Source organism: Hippocampus guttulatus, chromosome 12 (assembly GCF_054856545.1).
Source record: "Hippocampus guttulatus isolate MCC_2025c chromosome 12, RoL_Hgut_1.0, whole genome shotgun sequence".
Lineage (NCBI taxonomy): Eukaryota > Metazoa > Chordata > Actinopteri > Syngnathiformes > Syngnathidae > Hippocampus > Hippocampus guttulatus.
In genome coordinates this window covers 13,080,422-13,099,421 of record NC_141272.1, presented here as the reverse complement: position 1 = coordinate 13,099,421, position 19,000 = coordinate 13,080,422, and the positions used below count along the sequence as shown (strand labels likewise).

General features: G+C 43.7%; 1 protein-coding gene across 5 annotated transcripts in view; it reads right to left on the bottom strand.

The window, feature by feature from the left end:
* igsf9ba (immunoglobulin superfamily, member 9Ba) overlaps positions 1–19,000 on the bottom strand; it is a 53,516-nt gene that overhangs the window by 14,030 nt on the left and 20,486 nt on the right. For 3 of the 5 annotated variants that reach the window (XR_015102431.1, XR_015102432.1, XM_086125205.1), the window contains exons 5-18: positions 16,948–17,065; positions 15,749–15,890; positions 15,253–15,398; positions 13,352–13,635; positions 13,139–13,258; positions 11,682–11,832; positions 10,834–10,957; positions 9,382–9,557; positions 7,461–7,687; positions 7,289–7,373; positions 6,279–6,440; positions 6,153–6,198; positions 4,245–4,331; positions 1,307–2,929 (exon numbers count right to left, since the gene is read on the bottom strand). Coding sequence is in view for 3 of the 5 variants with exons in the window: in XM_086125205.1 (XP_085981331.1) it covers positions 1,307–2,929; positions 4,245–4,331; positions 6,153–6,198; positions 6,279–6,440; positions 7,289–7,373; positions 7,461–7,687; positions 9,382–9,557; positions 10,834–10,957; positions 11,682–11,832; positions 13,139–13,258; positions 13,352–13,635; positions 15,253–15,398; positions 15,749–15,890; positions 16,948–17,065 (3,491 nt within the window). In the remaining 2 variants the exon portion in view is untranslated. Of the gene's footprint in view, positions 1–1,302; positions 2,930–4,244; positions 4,332–6,152; positions 6,199–6,278; positions 6,441–7,288; positions 7,374–7,460; positions 7,688–9,381; positions 9,558–10,833; positions 10,958–11,681; positions 11,833–13,138; positions 13,259–13,351; positions 13,636–15,252; positions 15,399–15,748; positions 15,891–16,947; positions 17,066–19,000 lie in introns of those variants that run through there. The other 2 variants (XM_086125206.1, XM_086125208.1) reach the window with 2 other exon arrangements.

Genomic DNA, 19,000 nt, shown 5'->3' with positions numbered 1-19,000 from the left:
AATTTTTTAACTAAAATTAGGTTTTTACTGGGGACAGACTAATGACCCCTCTGTACATTGTACTTGTATGCACTACAGACATGTAACCAAATTTGAAAATATATCCATATATAATATGTAGTACAATACTTTGTTCCACTATGAAATTAGTCCATGTTTGATCATTAAAAGTGATATTGCGTTACGCTTTTTATATCAACAGTGGAATCGATGAAGACGAATGCCTGAATGTTATTGAATTCAGAATCAAAGCAAAATGTGTTGCATTACCGCCTCTTCATTCAAGTTACAACTTGAGCATTTGATTATTTTTTTTTCATCGAGTGTTAAAACGTTTCTACAAAACATTTTTTCAACAGTTATCTGATGGTGACAAATTTCTATGTCCGTTAATTTCTATGTAAACACATTTGTGTTTAACTTTTATACTGTTTTTCAAAAGTAACTCAGTTTAAAACAACTTTTCTCTCCAGTAATTAAAGTAGTTAAACTGACAGTTGTACTCCAAGGAAATATTTTTCCTAAAGACATGGCCTTTGATTTTGTTGTTTTTTTATTAAGAAAAGGACTCTATTTTATGGCTCAATATTATCCAACAAATATACAGGGTCAGGCAAAATGATCTGACACGTTTGGAGGTTAAATAAAAGGCAAATAAAGTATAAAAACAAAGATTTTTTTTAATTTTCGAAAAGTACATATAGTGCCGTTTTTTCCCCATATAATGCCATTTTGCTTTGTTTCTTTATAATGCCATTGTTTTTCGTTTCTTTTTCAGTTGCTGCCATGAATTGGACTGGTGAGCATCGCACTTTCATTGTGGAAACATTTATCAAAACAATCAAATCTGCGTTCCGTTTGCACTTCAATCTTGGTAGGCATGATCCCTTACCAGCTCGAAACATGATCTTGTTGGGTTACCAACTTCAGAGCAACTGGATCTGAACTGAAACGAATATCAACCGGCCTCACACCACCAGTACTCCACTTAATTTTTAAAACATTATGAGACAGAATGGCATTATATGCACTTTTTGAAAATAAAAACACTTTGTTGTTTCTTTATTTGCCTTTTATTTAACCTGCAAATGTGTCAGATCATTTAGCCCGACCCTGTACTATCAAAAGTACACTGTCGATTTAAATGGATTTTTCACCGCACAAAGAGACGAATTAAGATACACATGCGTGCTCAATGCTATTACATGCCTTCTGCATATTAAGGAACAATATGCGTCCTAATTATATCTTAATGGAGCCATTTACAGACAGGGAGACACTATTCTCTGGTGCAATGATCACCTACCCTGAGGCTGAAACCTGGAGCTGGGAGGGCTCTGAGGGTAGCATCTCCTCCTCTGTCCTTCTCTGGGACGGCCTTTGCCCGAAAACATCCCTACCCTCCGGCGGGGGAGAGGGGGACTGTGAGGGGTAACTGGCTGCCGTGGAGGCGTAGGACATGTGAGCGGCGTGGTAACCAGGGCTGGCCTGCTTACCGCTCTGACTCGTAGTGGGAGAGGCGGTCAGGGAGGACCTCCGGGAGAAGGTGGCTGAGGGCTGCAGGGTGAGCTCGGGCATCTCCAGAGACCGAGAGGTGCGGAGGATGCCGGTGCGTGGAGGTGGGCGTACGAGAATATCTGGAGAACCCGGCTGGGTGCTAAGTGGGCTTTGGGAGAGCGGGGACAGGCGAGAGGGTTGGAGTACTAAGGGGGGCAGGCTGGGGTCAGCTCGGCGCCCCGCCCTCGGGCTGAGCCAAGACTGGGGGCTACTACTGGGGGCTGTGCTTGGGCTCCCTGCGCGGGCTGCCGGGTCAGGGAAAGGCAACACTGGTACACCCACTCCGTGGGCCGTGTGTCTGAGCTGGCCGAGACTTTGGGCCTGTTGCATAGCTAAGCGCCTAACCGGAGGCCCCGGGGGCCGGTCTCTGCCTGGGGGAGCCACAGGGACCTCCAGCTGCAGGAGTCTCGGGCTTGTCGGATCCGTCAGGGGAGGGAGGTGGAGGCGACCGGTCGGGAGCGAGTGAGAGAGGTACGAGGGTGGGTCGGGCATGTCTGAAGGATGATGTAAAGAATGGTGAGGGGGGAGCATGAAGCCTGGACCCTCCAGACCCAGGAAGGGTAACGCATGAGGCGGCCAGCTTTCAGGTGAGCGAGTGGGAGGGCTGTGAGTGAGAGACAGCGAATGGCCGGAGGCGGTGTACTGATGGTGCTCCATCTCTCCGCTCTCCTCTGGGATGGAGGGATAGCCAAAGGGCCCCTCGGCAGTGCCCGGGGGGGAGGACAGAGCGGAGCTATGCGGGCTGATGTCAGGCATGTAGAATGGTGGTGCAATCCCTGATTCAACGCGGCTGCCGAGATACCCATAGAAGGGGCTATGAGGGAAGCCCCTGTAGCGGGCGGACGGGGCCTGCCCTGAGGCGTGAAGTCCACTGCCCTCTGCAAAGCTCATACCTTCCATGGCCCTGTGCAGGTGGGGGCTGTAGGTTGGGGGCTGCGTGGACTCCAGGCTGGAGGATGTCGGGGAGAGCTGGGGCCGCAGCGTGGGCATGATGGGCGGCAGAGGCCCGGGATCGAAATCGTTCTCCTCGTCGGACTGACGGAACTCGGGGTACAGGTCGGACTCCTCGGCGAAGGGGAAGCCCTGGATGCGACGATGCGGTGGGCTCGTTTCCATGACGAAGCGGCCGTCGGGGCCACGGCATATCAGCTCAATTGGTGTGGTGACTTCAGCCTCGTGCTTAGACACGCTGTACTTCTTGCTAGCAATGGCACGCTTGGTTTTCTTGTAGAAGGAAAGCTCCTTGTCCTTGTCCCGCTGGGGGCTGGGCAGCTTCCTGACATACAGCCCGGGTCCGTGGGAACCATCGGAGGAAATGGAGCGTGGCCGAGATGGTGGGGAGCTCTCCGGGCTAATCTTCCCTGACGACAACCTGACATAAAAAGGGACAGAGATGGGGTTTCGTTAAAAACCTGAGAGGGAAATCAAAAAGTAGGGTACACACATACCAACAGTGGGGCCAAATTTGAGACTGTCCTCCTCTCTTGCAGTCAAAGTAGGTTAGGGTCTGGATTCTTGGATGTCTGTCGAATTACCCTTAGCACTTGCTTTGGTGTGGTGTACGAAAGGATCGTGGATATTTTTTTACTTCTCCAGGACATTTCATTCTCAGGACATTGTCAGCTTAAAGGATGTTTGGCCTCATCCAGACTTCATCATTTTGTACACGTGTAGATTGGATGGCTCTACCCTAAGTGTCGGTGCGGAAACCCAAGAACCACAACTGGTATTGGACTTTTGAGATGCAAAACAGCAATTGGCAAAATGTATTGGAGCAAAGCAAAAACTACAGAGGAGTAAGCACACATGCCATGGGTTTCCTCGTCACGCGTGGGATCTTTTTTTTTTTAAAGGTTCTGTATGTATGAAGCCCTCTTAAGGCAGACTATCCATCCATTTTCTGATCCGCTTTATACTCACAAGGGTAGCGGGGCGTGCTGGAGCCTATCCCAGCTGTCTTTGGGCAGCAGGCGGGGGACACCCTGAACCGGTTGCCAGCTAGTCACAGGGCACACACAGACAAACAACCATCCGCGCTCACATTGACGGGGACAATTTGGAGTGTTCAATCAGCTTACCATGCATATTTTTGGAATGTGGGAGGAAACCGGTGTACCCGCGCAGGCACGGGGAGGCCGGAGCTGCAATCAAACCCAGTATCGCTGCATTGAGGTTGACACGCTAACAACTCGACCATCAGGCCACCCTAAGGCAGACCAACCGAAGCTAAATACAAAGATATTTATATATGTAAGGCTTTTTCTTCCAGCATGACTGAAGAAACTTTTTGGGAGAAATCCAGATTTCCTAAATGTGACTTTAATAAATTATTTCCATGGTATGGGTGCATGGGTCTCTTTTGCTAGCAGCTACACATGTATTGTTTTTTTTTTGTTTGTTTTAAGAGATGCCACAAATCATGATTGTAAAGACAAGTGGATGGTGACTAGAGAATGTTGGACAGGACAGCGGCTAAGAAACAAAGCTGAGATGACGCACTTACAAACCAACGACATTTGACCGGGCCTTGATCTGCCCACACCAGGAGCAGCATAGCTACCATATACTCACTGCACATGCATCTTAAAAAAGTGTCTCCACATGTAAAACCACCAGAACAAAAAAGCCACAAGGTCATGTCAGTATGAAAGCATGCATGCCAGGCCATTGCAGTGCAGCACACTCACAGGGGGCTGGCGGGCGGGGGCAAGAAACTGCTCCTGGCAGGCTCGTCCCAGCAGGGCTCTACCCCAGGCAAAGGGGTGAGAGGAGGCCTGCGGCGGGAGACAAACAACATGGGCCTAGTTCATCTTTAACTGTATCAGGAAAGTAGAGGAGGCCTGCTCGCATCCTAATGTCACAAAGGAGCCTGTTTTTCTCCAGTTGCAGCGCACTTCAGGTTGACGTTTATTTATTTTGGGGGACATAGACAGATGATTACACACATACACTGTACGTTAAATACGCTGCTGAAAAATAAAACACTGACAGTCATGCAGAGTGGACAGTGTTTGAGGTTAAAGAACACATATGAATATACAAAATCAATACAGTACACACACACACACACACACACACACACACACACACACATTGCTGCTTGGGCTAATGTGCTTTAAATGCTGTTTGGGCTGCTTTCTGCGTTGAATTCTGAATCTGTCCGTTATATGCACATGCTCACAGCAATGCATGTTCTTTTGCACCTCCTAAAATCATCACCTGGAGGATTATTTTAGATATGCAAATACAGTCCAAATTTCAGATTTCTACTCTTTTTAACATATCGGCTGCCATTGATGGATAACTGTTCCAAGTATGCACGGCAACTGGTAAATGAGCCAAGTAGACAAACCATAATGGATGTTAGAGTAGGTTACTGAAACTGGACTTTCTGTATTATTTTTAATTTGATCCAAGTGAAGACTAAGGTCGTGGTGACCCCGAGAGTAAAATCTAATGCTAATTTTCGCAATGTATCTTTTTTTTTTTTTACATGTGTATACTCATATCCCACAATGACAGATCTACTTGACAATAAGCAACCAGCGAGTAGCTGATATAGTCCTTGTTATGTTGAGAACTCTGGGAGACCGGTACGAGAAATACAGCACCTCAATAGCGAGTGGCAGTGTATGGAGCGCAGATACAATGAAATACCATGCTGCTCTGAACACATTTTTCATCCAAGACAAGACTGAGATGAAGATTGAAGAGTAAATAATAGGCAAGCATCTGGGAATATGGCACAGCAACAGTTTCTTTTTTCTTTTTCTTTTTTATTTGGGGGTGAAACTGTCAGCTGTATGGTATCAGCTCAGCATTCTTGGATACCTGGCTCACCAGGTAGTAGATTATGGTACTTGATACTAATGGATAGTGAGGTTGAGCGAGCAAGATTTTTTTGTAGTTGACGATAATGTGATGGAAGTCAAATCAAAGGTAATTAATTGTGACGTTGTTGATGTTGCACAGTACAACAGTCCCCAACCTTTTTGCGCAATGGAAAGAGTTCACGGAAACCCATATTTCTTTTTTTAACAGGTGTCATGAGGTTGCTGCGTGTTGTGGTATGGACAAAGTTCTTGGACGCAACATTTCGGCAATGAAGATGGAGCTCCACTTGGTTCTGCTGTCCTTGTTCTTTGCCGCCGGTCCCGTGGTGCTGCTCGGTATGAATTTTTAAAGGCTAGCGGTGATCGCAACAGGAGAATCTAGCAAGACTAACAACCATTGTAATTCACAACCTTCTTAATTTGGTACGATGTGCCCAATGCAGATGCATGAAGACTGTGTCAAAGTCAGCAGAGCTGTAAATTGGCCAATTAGAAGACAAGAAGCCAAAATTGTGATAAGCGAGCAGAGTAGTAAAGTTACCTTGTTAAACCAAATTAAACCAGGGAGGTAGAGTGCAATGGAAAAGGGACAGAACTGTCCAATTGGACTGAATTGATGTTCTGGCCTATGCCACCCCACAGCCACAATGGGGCATGTTTGGTATTTTGGGATTGTTATGCTATGCTGTGCTGTGTTGAGAAAATCTGGTGCAAAAGAAGATGTACGACTGCGGACATCAGCGTCTTCTAGGCATTACTTACGGTGATTCCACGCTCTTCCTGAAGTGTGTCACGGACAGGGGAGGATCTGAAGAGGTCAAAGACATTCACAATTAAAATTTCATGTTGCGAGACATCGAGAGTGTGCACAGTTAGCTGTGGACGGACCAGGTTTGCGCTTGAGCTTGCGCCGGTGCTGCTTGTTGACGAAGCACGCGGCCAGAGTGCTGAACAAAACGGCAGCTGCCAGGAAACAGATAGTTGCCACCACCCCCGCCACCACGGGACGGGCCAGGCCCTCGTCGGCCACCTCCGCAGGAGGGAAGGGATCTGACGGTCACAACGGAAAGGTTTGAAAGTAATTATGAAAGATTTGAAAGATTATTGGGCTTTGCATTTTATATGATGACTGCATTAGCGTATTCCCGCAAATCACCAATTGCGATTGGTGAAGCAAATTTTTTGTGTACAGTACGTTAAAGGACAAAGAAAATCTCCTGACTAATTCTCACGTTGCCAAACATGAGCAAAATGTACGGAGACCATGATGGGTCCAAAAGGATCAATAATAGTGGATTAACCTAATGTGCTTTTGTTTTTTGTTTGTTTATTTATTTTTGTAATAGCTCTGCAGAAGCATACTATTAACGGTAAAGAAATAAAGTGCAATGCTAACCATAAAATACAAAAATAAAATTTTTAGTGGCATAGTGGTATCACGGTGACAAAAGCAGAACAGCGTTCCCTCATATAAACATGCGGATTTGCCTATTTGCACATTTTTGGGGATTGGTCCTTTGTTGAAAAACTCACTTCTCCTCGTGCATCTTTGAGCCGAGAAACTATGTTGAAGTATGTTAAGGAGCTTCATTTTGGATCAGCAGTGTGAAAGCAGCACGCAGTGCTTCAAAACTAAAATCAACAATGAATACTGTAATCTGAGAGTAAGATTTCTCATATGAATATTTTTGAATACACAAGCAAAAAAGTATGATAAGCAAAAAATAAATAAAAAATAAAAAACTGACTAAGGCAACGTGTTCGCAAGTTCGGGAGGCACAAATATTGGAACCCACGCTACACCACTCGTAGTAATTATTTCATAGGAGCATTACACTTAAAATATTGCAGAGAATAATTCTCTCTTTTTTTTTCATACGTTTTAGTTTTTTACTGACCCGTGCTGGACACTCCGACTACATTGCTGCTTTCGCTGATCAGGTCTTCCATGACTGCCATCACCCGAAACTCATACCAAGACTCCTGGCATCAGGAAGACAAAACAAACAAGTTCTTTAATTACATGTTATCTTTGTGTGTTTAAAAAAACAAACAAACACATTTTTTCACCTGAACCAGGTCTCTGGCGACGAGCTCGGTCTCGGTGGATGGGATCAGGTCGTCCAGGGTCTCCCATCGCTCCCCGAGGCGAAACTCCATGATGTAGCGATTGATGGGCGAGGAGTGGTTGCCCGGGGGGAGCCAGGTGAGGAGGACACCGTGCTGCGTGCGGTTGGCGGTGAGGCACCGTGGTGGGGTAAGAAGCACCAGTGGTTCTGGGGTACCCAGGGGAGAGCCTGGGGAACAAAATCATACAGAACTCTGGGTCAGCGTTGGTCAAAGTATGAGTGCAGGGAGGTTTGCAAAATTCGGGGACTTTTCAAAATTGGAAACATTCCACAAGACTTGATGGGAATAAGCCAGAATTGAAGTGCATTCCTCTGTCCTGTACACGGATTTTTATTCTTCAATGGAAAAATTGATTGTTGAATAGATTAGTTAAAACTTGATGATGTTCTACAGCGCAATACCAAAAATAATGTATAATATTGTCCATCCATCCATCCATTTTCCGAACCGCTTGATCCTCACTAGGGTCGCGGGGGGTGCTGGAGCCTATCCCAGCCATCTCCGGGCAGTAGGCGGGGGACACCATGAATCGGTTGCCAGCCAATCGCAGGGCACACAGAGACGAACAACCATCCACGCCCACACTCACACCTAGGGACAATTTAGAGCGTCCAATCAGCCTGACACGCATGTTTTTGGAATGTGGGAGGAAACCGGAGCACCCGGAGAAAACCCACGCAGGCCCGGGGAGAACATGCAAACTCCACACAGGGAGGCCGGAGCTGGAATCGAACCCGGTACCTCTGCACTGTGAAGCCGACGTGCTAACCACTGGACTACCGGGCCGCCCTATAATATTGTATCATTATAAAATAAATATGTTGAAATGACATTCTTTTTAGTTGCATTATTTTGCGTGGATGTCCAAATGTTTATATTCACGATTATGATACCCGATATTCACTTAGCTTAACTTTGCATCGAAATTCACCAAAAACTTCCCAGAGCTTTACTGAAATCTTGACTGAAATCCCTTTGCAACCCAACTCGCGGTCCACCCACGAGTTGGTTCCGTCTTTAACGGGGCCAGTTGGAGTCTTGAAGCACTTGTTTCATTCATTTGGCCATTTTCCCTTTTACTGGTAATTGTTTAATCAAAATGCTGTATTCATATTTTTCATGAATTATTGCAAGATTGGTTTATGGTACAAAGTAAATAACACGACAAAATATTGGGGAATTATTTTCAAATGCAAAATATTTATAACACATTAATGAGAATAATATGATTTTGAAAAGGCAAATTATTTTATTATCAAAATAATAATTGAAAACATTTTACAAACACATTTTAAGTTTTGATTTGACGCCCCCCCCCTGCCTCCCATCCGTTGTGCCATGACACTTCAGCTCAATGTGTAATTTAAAAATAATCTCCAGAGGTGTAACAGATATTAAGTTGTTTTAAGCGGTACATGCACCAGAAAATGATACGTCAATGAATTATGAAACAGTTTGAAGTCATTATTAATTATGTTGTAGTAAAACTAATAGTTGTAGTCAAAATACTAGAAACAGCTGACAGATACATACAACTGTGTTATTATTACCGGTACAACTATGTAAGCCAACAGAAAATAGTTTGTATGGAAATTACTGATTTCACAAGAGGTTCTCTTCTCCTGGTTCTGAATGGATAGGAAAAAAAATGAAAGAAACGAATCATGAATAGAATGAACCCTGTAAGTTATGTGTTGCATTCAATGGTCGCCGTCATTGTCATTGCTGTTTCCATGATGTCAAATTGAAACTACACTAGAGGGCAGTATATCACATCAAGCCTTTACAATCCAGTAATAAACATACAGTACAATAAGTGCCAACATTCAGAGTGTTGATGGCCAGGGAAGCCAAAGCCCACCTGCAGTGTTGACTGTCACAACTTCGCTGAATGGACCTGTGCCCAGCTTGTTCTGTGCCAGCACACTGAACTGGTACTCTGTCCCAGGCTCCAGCCCTGGCACCAGCAACCACGTCTGAGCACCAGAAACCGGCATGGAATGCCAGTCGTGTGGACCATAGTCCACTCTCTTTGACCTGCGCACAGCGTAGTGAAATGGGAGTCAGACGTTTTCTGTCAGTGGAACGAAGAAGATTTTAATGCACATACAATAGTTTGTCTTTTGTTTGTTATTACAAGTAATGCTTGTTTTTTTAAATTATTTGTTTTGTTTTACTGGCAAGCTTCACGATGAAAAGTTGGACTGTGCACACAAGTGACCTACTTGCAACGATCCACCCGGGAAATAAGGTCACTAACAAAGGGGAATCAATATTATATTCACCTGATTATAACTCCTTTTTCCTCTAGCACTGTAATGGGAAAACTAACTTAACCCCGAGAGGGGTGTCAAGTTCTTTTTGCTCCGTTATCTTTTATTGTTGTGATATCAATAGCACCATGTTTGGCAGTATACAATATTACATCACTTTTCCTGAAATGATGATGCACATATCTATGATGCTCCAGAAAAATAAACACCTTTCTCAAAACGGTCGCCTGGCTTTTGCCAACAGTAAGAAAAAATGTCAGTGACTGAATCTTATGACATATTGATAATGTGTTCCCCGCCCTAATTAACTGGGTGTGTCCTCTGATTAAAACATAAACCCATCTTTCAAATAAAGACCTCCCTTTTCCCATCAACAGATGTTGTGCCCCACTTAATTGCTGGGTATGTCATCCACTTAAGGAAAATAAACACCTTCTTCAAGGTAACGCCTCCTTTTCTCGTCAGGGAAAAAAAAATAGGTAGCAACTGAGTCTCATCGTATGTAGTAAACGTGTTCCCTACCTCAATTAATTGCTGGGTGTATTATCGATAAAAAAAAATTAACACCTACCTCAAATAAACACCTCCCTTATTCCATGAAAAAAAATAAGTGGTGACTGAGTCTTATCGCCTGTTGTAAACAAGCTCTCGGCCACAATTAATTTGTGTTATCTTCTTAAAAAAAATAAACACCTCCCTCAAATAAACATCTCCCCTTTTCCACCAAGAAAAATAACAAGTGGTGACCGAGTTTTGTCACATGTTGTAAACAAGTTCCCTGCCACAATGAATTTGTGTTATCTACTTAAAAAAATGAATGCCTCTTTCACAGCATATGTAATTATCTCAGTTCAAAAGTGCTCACACACAGACATGAAAGATTCAAGCCCGTTTTCACGAAATGTTGCCAATCAAAAAAGCAACACACAAACACAATCTCAGCAAAATCTGCAGGTGACTAAATAAACACACTGGACCACTATTTGCATCTGTACGGTATTCCACACACAATTTTCCAGAGGTTGACGAGGAGCACTCACACTGGACCGTACCACACGGAAAAACTCTGCTCGAAGCCGCCGTCATAGCCCGCTTCCCAGGACACATTAGCGGAGGTGGTCGAGGGCACAACGTGGATGTTGCCGGGGGCGTGTGGGCTGGTGCCTGAGTGGTTTACACGCACGCACACACGTATGCACAATTACACCACACAAGGAAAAGAAACAAGACCTACATTTTATTCATCAGTCGAGTGAATCATAACATTGTATATGTAGTTTTTGTTGTCATTTTAGAAACACATTCATCATTTGAGTTCAAAGTGGAAATGTACTGTAAATTCAGGAGAATTTTTGTCTATATTTTTTGAGAATCCCAAAAAAGCTTAAAACATTACAGTCTGACAAATGCATTATTTGTAAAATGAAGGAAAGGTGTGTCCATATATATATATATACACACACACACACACACACACACACACACACACACAACAGTAGACTCTCAGAGGATGTTTAAAGGCAAAGTCACAGTGATTACACCTCCACCAATTTTGACTCTTCTGTGTGATGTGTGACGCTGTGAATTTAGAGTTTGCAGTAGACGTCCTTGCTCCACTCACTGGATACACAAAAGCTGCGCCAGGCTGTGGTTACAGAATGAGCCTTAAATGAGCCACATAAAGCTATTAGAGATTAGACGAAATTAAATTTTAATGACGTCGACGGCCAAATTGGGTAGAAGTGAGAAGATGAAGAGATGTGGATTGCCCGCTGCTTTGTGGGAATCACACAAAGGACATATGGCCGAGAGCCATGACAATCAACGTCAAGACATGACAATGAGGAGCGTGTGCTGTGTGTGTGTGGGTGTGTGTGTCTACTGGTACCAATGACCAGGATCCTGGTACTGGCAGTGATGCTCGTGACCACGTTGGTAGCGACACACTCCCACTCGCCGTGATCCTCCTTGCTGAGCGACAAGAACTGTAAGCTGCCGCTCAGGAGGATGTTGTGCTTGCTCCGGCTCGGCTTCCCAACCTGAACACAGATTTTGAAGTAACATTTGACAAGCACATATACAAATATGAACGACGTCAGCGATACAGTGGAAAAGCATCGGGGGGAAAAAAAGAGTTGCAAAATTACACAGACAACATCCACATTTTATGAGAAAGAAGTTGCAACTTTACAAAAATAAAGTGCTATTACAGGTGGGAAAAACGTATTTTACAAGAAAAAAATTATTATGAGAATAAAGTTAACTGTTATGCTGAGGAAAGTTTTGATGTTTTAAGTTTCAATACAAACACGACTTATGCACCGTGAGGCAGACGTGCTAACCTGTCGACCGCCATGTTGGCCATTACATTTTGTTGGGGGGAAAAAAAAAAAAAAAGTCATTGCATTTTAATGGAACAATAAAAAGTTGCCTCAGTAAATGTCATCACATTACATGGAAAAAAATTCCACACCAGAGCATTTTTCTAATTTTATGGGACCAGAAAGTGTCACTCAGAAGAAATTGTTGCATTATGGGAATAATAATTAATTTACACGGATTGAGTCAGAATTTTACAAGAAAAAAATGGTATTTTATTGGATATAATAATAAAGTAAATGCCAGAAGAAAAATCTCAAAATGTGCAGAATGCAGTCATAACAGGCAACATAATATGTGAAAATTGTTTTTATGAGAATAATGTGAGATTAAAGTAAAAAAAAAAAATTATGATCAAAGTAGTAAAACTGTCAAAAAAGGGTCATATTTTAAAATACAGTTGTAATTCTATAATATTAGTTCTCAACCTGGGTTCGATTGAACCCCAGGGGTTCGCTGAATTGGTCTCAGGGGTTCGACGGAGCCTCTGCCCTGGAGGTTAAGTCACACCCGACTCAACATGTCGATTAGTTATGACACGCCCACTTGGCCATCACTGGCTGCAGATGATCACATTGCCTTGCTTGTCCAATCAGTGCTGCGGGAAATTTAGTTCGCTCAGTCGTCAACGTGTGACTCTCGTGATAGTACGTCGTGAAATTTTTTTTAAAGAATGTTTTAATACATGCTAACTATGTCGAGTAGAAAAAAATAAAGTGGTCGGACGAATATGTACCACATGGATTCACGTGCATCACGGCACGTGATGGGACTCAGCGTCGTATTTGCATGACTGGTCATGCCAAGTTGAGCAACTCTAGTCTCGCACCAGCAAAACTGAAGGAACACTTCTTGAATTTTACAATATATAAGAGACGAGAATAAAGTCCAAATATACAAGAATAAGGCTGCCATTTTAGTCAAACTAAATCTTACGAGTCCCAGTAAATGTCATTTTCTTCTCACCTTTCTCCAAGTGATGCTGGGAATATCAGGGTCTCCAGAAGCAGCACAGGGGATTACTAACTCTCTGCCGGCCTCCTGTCGGTACTCCCCCCCGGGCCTCACATTAAAGTAAGGGGGATCCTTCATGTCAACACAAAAAAGCAGGGTGTCAGTATGGGCAAAAGTTTCTACGTAGGGAGCGCACAGAGGCAGATCTGTGTCGCTGTGTCGTACCTTTAGCACCAGAGTGGCAGGGGGGGACATGCCCATGGTACCCAGGGCGTTGTAAGGCACACAGGTGTAGGTGCCCAGGGAGTCTTCTGTGGCCTCGGCTACCCGAATGCTCCCGTCCGGCGTCAGGCTCCAACCGGGGTACTTCTCCACCCGCAGAGGGTAGCCGTCCTTCTCCCACTTGACCGACGTCACGGGCGGGTTGGCGTCGGCCGGGCAGCGGATGGTGCCTGGCAGTTTGCGGGGGACGTAGATGACCGGCGGCATGTTGATCACTCGGGCCGGGTCTGGTGAAAAAGGGCGCCGTTTGAAGAGAAGAAAGTGGACAATTTCAATTGTTTTTAAGAAAATACATTTTTGTAAAGTTACAAAGAAATGTTAATTTTTTTTTTAATAAGAAAAGTCACAATTGTTTGAGGAGATAAAAAAGTCATTCACAGAAAATAAAGTTGTAATTTTATGAGAAACAAGGCAATTATTTTAAAAAGAAAAAATGTCACAACAATATTCTGAAGAAAACAAAGACCCGATTTAAGAGAATACATTTGTTATTTTACAAGAAACTTTAAATTTTATGGTAATGATGAAAAATGTTCCTAATAAAAAAAAATTGCAGAAAAGAGAACAGCAGTAATTTTTTTGAAGAGCAAATTGTCAATTTAACTAAAATAATTTATTTTGGCCGGTTTTTCTCGACAAGTGCTACACAAAATGGATGCGTGGATGCCTCCGACTTCTGCTTAAATGAAATGTTAAGTATTAAAGTTTGACATTGAAACATGCTGTACAGTTGATAAAGATAATCTGGAACAAATGATTGCAAAAATGGTTTTCAATGGTGAATTTTACTTGGGTAAGTCAAGCAAATTGTAGCTGGACTGGCGTCACAGAGGGCCGTCGTTAGCATTCCGCATTTTGGGCACCCGTGGCTGCAGCGCCGTCAATTCCCCTTCTGCCGTGCGATCCCACGTAACTTCGCACGGTAATCAATGACTAGCGGGAAGGGAACGGGGAGCCAATTAACTCCGTGCACAATAGCTGATGTTGAAGGCAGCCTGGGAAGGGCCTCTATCATCTGTCTGGGAATTTGGCTGTCTTTATCTTTAGCCACGGAAATGCAGACAGACACAGCATGTAATGAAGATGGCTTCCTCATGAAATCAAAATGGCTACCTCATGAAATGAAGATGGCTAACTCGGACAAATGAAAATGGCTATCTCATGAAAACGAAGATGAGATAACTGTCATGAAATAGAAGATCACCACATCATGAAATGAAGGTGGCTACATTATGAAATAAAGACGGCAACCTAAAGATAGTACATCACAAAATCATTACGGCTACCTCAAGAAAAAAAGATGGCTACATGACGGAATGATAGTGGCTACTACCTCATGAAATGACGATGAAGTCATGAAATAAAGATGGCTGCATCTTAAAATGACGATGAATACCTCATAAAATGAATATGGCCACCTCCCAAACTAAAAATGTCTACACTATGAAATGAAGATACATCAAGGACTAAAGATGTGAATCCTTTAAATGTAGATGGCTATGTTGTGACATGACAATGATTATCTCATGAAATGAAGATGAAAATACCAGGAAATGATCATAGATACTTGAAGAAATAAAAATGCTCCCTCATTAAATGAAGACGCTACATCATGAAATGCCAAATGTCGAAGTCATGAAATTAAGATGGCGACCTTATGAAATGAAGATGGCTACATCATGAAAGCATGTTATGTGATCTTCAAACTGGGTGCATTAGTGAGAAATAATAGAGTGGCCTCCATTTTGCCCCCCGACCCTCTCCATCCAACACCCTCCACCCAACCAGTGTCCATCCAACACCCCTACCCAACCATCACCGACAGTTGCCACGGCAACACTCACACTGAACGGTCAGGTAGGCTGACGCCGAAGGCGAGATGCCCAGACTGTTGCTCGGGCTGCACGTGTATTTTCCCGCGTCCTCGGGCTTGACCCGGAAGATGATGAGGGTGCCGTCAATGAGGATGCGCACTCGCAGCTTCAGGTCACTACATAGGGGACACGCATGTTGTCATTCGCTCACACGTGTGTAACATTCTAAGTTACATGAAGAGGCCATAAAAGAGCAGCACAGTCAATCAGTTGAGCATGACTTCCGACACAATTGGCATGACGCAATGAGTAAACACAATCAAATAAGTTATAATTCCTTTTAAGTGCTGCACAGGGGAAGAACTTACATTGGCAATTTAAACGACTCAAAATGGATGCCTTATGATAAGGCAATTGACGGATGAGAGTTCTCCCAGCCAATCAGCAGAAAGAAACATTCTGATAATAATGACGCTGCAAGACTGATCTTTACAGTTATGATAATAATGTCATATTTCAACTTTACTTCTTAAAGTAGACGTTATCCTCCTCCCAGAACCAGGTGTAGGTCAGGTTGCCAGGATATGCTTCGGCTTGGCAGGTGAACAATGCATTCTGGGATATGTTGACAGTGACGTTTTCTGGTGGGGAGACGATGAACGGTGGCCCTGAAACACAATGTGTTGTTATGTTGAGTAAGCATGTGACCCACAATCTGTGGGTGATTTTCAAGCCAGCCAGAGGATTTCATCCAGTCCTGCTTCAAATGACGGATTAATCGGTCCGGCCCTTGTTATAACTATCACTACTGCATTATCGATGCTAATGTCGTTAGCCTGTCTATTGCATATTATATGATTTGTTTGCGGATTTTCTTTAGACAAAGTTGGGGTTTGGTTCAACACACTTCAAAGTAAACTGAAAGTGGCAGTGGAATTAACTAGCTTGAAGCAAGCACATGTGGCCTCATTTTAAAATCTTTCTGCATTTTGGGAAGGGGGGGTTAAACTTCATTGTGGTTTACACTTAAACAACAGTTAAAAACATTCAACCTGTTTTTCGACATGTATAATTTCTACTCCAAATCACCAGAGCGATGACAACGCAGTACGGCAGGCCTGGTCGCTGTTGAGCTACCGCGTGCTTCTCATTGTAACCTTCTCAACCCCCTCGAGAACTCTCTCACTCTTCGTCTCCATAAAAAAAAAAAAAAAAGAAAAAATACATAAAGGCAGAAGCCATGAAAGGTAAGATGTCTTTTTGTCAGCGAGCCCAGATATAAAAAGCCTGCTGCTTATTTCCAGCGTTGCACATAAAAGTGGACAACTGAAAGTCACAGCGAGACAAAATCAGAAGAAAATTGAGACTGGCGGAGCAATCGAAGTGAGCATGCATGTCACATTTGGCCCCAGGTGCATGCGCCAAATCTCGACTATTCCATATCATTTTTTTTCCAATCCGCTTTATCCACACAAGGGTTGCGGGGGGTCCTGGAGCCTATCCCAGCTGTTTTCGGGCAGTAGGGGGAGGACACCCTGAACCGGTTGCCAGCCAATCGCAGGGCACACAGAGACGAACATCCATCCGCACTCACGCTCACACTTACACCGAGAGACAATTTTAGAGTGTTCCAGTGGAGAAAACCCACGCAGGCACAGGGAGAACATGCAAACTTTTTCTTGGCCGCAAACACTACTTTCTAAGAGGGTCTCAACATACTCGTACCTTGCACCAGAAGACGGGTGGTGTGCAGAACCTTCCCCTGGTCGCTGTAGGCTCTGCACGTGTATGCCCCCCTGTCATCGCGGGTGATGCCGAGGATGGTCAGGCTTCCGTCGTGCACCTGACAAATAAATAAATAGAAAACAAACTGAAATATATGAAGATTGTATGAATATGCATGTAGTAAGCGGTAATGTGCGGCCTCGTGGCTCAGTGAGAACCGATAAAGCACAGGTGTCAAACTCAAGGCCCTGGAGCCAGATCTGGCCCGCCACATCATTAAAATGTGGCCCGCGATAAACAAACACTTGAGAATCCACCTACCCCCACCCCTCGCCCCCTTAACCTCACAACCTTCCTCGATAAATTATGCAACGGGTTGTGAGGATGCGTCCATTCAGGTCACACACAGCTGTAGTCAGTACATTATGCAGCCGAGGGAGAAAAGAGCTAACTGTGTGGAAATGGCCCAAGAGACACCAAGTATTCTTCGTCTGACACGCTGTAAGCGACTGCACGGTCACATGATTAAATAACACGTCGCATTCGCCGCGCAGTGTGTACATGACAGGCTGGGAGTCAAAGTGTGAAGCAAACAGTGGAAAGCTGTGAAGTAGATCTTTCCCGAGGCGTGGGAAACAATTTATGATGACTTTGAAAAAATATATGAAACTTGAGAGACCTTACCAGGGTTTGCATCCACCTCAAAGTCATAAGGCGTATTTTTCTCCATGTTAATTCAATTTCCATCCATCCATTCATCCATCTATCTTCTGATCAGTTTTATCCTCACACGGGTCACGGGGTTGATTCCATTTATCATCCATTTTTTAATGTTTTGTCATTAGGGGATCAGACGTTTATTTGAAGGAGGTATCTATTTGCAGACAGACGTTTATTCAGTCAACTCTCGAGAGTGCCAGGCATTTCTTTGAAGGAGGCATGTATTTAGGTAAAGGCATTTATAGACTCATCTGCAGACTTCCAGGCATTTGTTTGAATGAGGTGTTACTTGTGCAAGTCATTTATGAACCACAAAGAGTACTAATCATTTACACACGTGAAGGTGTTATTGTTTGTTGTTTACTGACTCACCTGCAGAGAACCAGGCATTTCTTTGACAGAGGCGTTATTTGGGGAGAGGTCTTTATTTACTCATCTGCAGGGAGTACCAGGGATTTATTTGACAGTAACATTATTTGGAGTGAGGTGGTTATTTACTCAACTGCAGACAGTTCCAGGCATTTATTGAGAGAGGTGTTGGGGGAATAGAATTAGGTTACTCAGCTTCAGAGTACAAAGGTGTTTGTTTTGAGGAGGTGTTACTTGGGGAGAGGCGTTTATTCCCTTTGCTGCAGAGAGTACCAGGTGTTTGTTTGAAGAAGGTGGTATCTGAGGAGAGGTGTTGATTTACTCAGATGCAGAAAGTACCAGGTATTTAAAGGAAATGTTATGGGGAGAGGTGTTGATTTGCTCAGCTGCAGGAAGTACAACAGTTTTGTTTGAAGAATCCATTTGAGAAGAGGTGTTTGTTTACGCAACTGCAGAAAATAACAGGTGTTTATTTAAAGAAGGCATAAATTGGGGAGAGACATTTATTTGCACAGGAGCGAGGTAACAGGTATTTTTGGGAGTTTTTTTACATTTTATATGTGGATGGAACAACCACTGGCTGAACGTGCTACACTCCTGTTTCCATGCCAGTGTAATGTCGTATTCAGCAGACGTTGCAGAACAATGCTGTAATCATGTTTGATTTCTTTCAACAGGTAACTAGTTGAGAGTGACTCAACAGCATGAAGCACTCGAATCAATTGTCGCATGCGTAGGTATAATATAGGCATTTTGGAATGGATTTGAAGTGGAAAGCCTCATTATGCTGGCTGTGTCTGTGTGAAGGCAACACATCAGTTTTCAGATCAAGCTACAAATCACTTGCAGGAAAGCTACAAGCTCACCTACATGTACAGTATGCTGTTTTGTTCAACAGCTTCATTGTATGGACTCTTTTCCCTGCGCACATAAATAAAGCAATAAAGTTAAGTAAAGCCAGCAT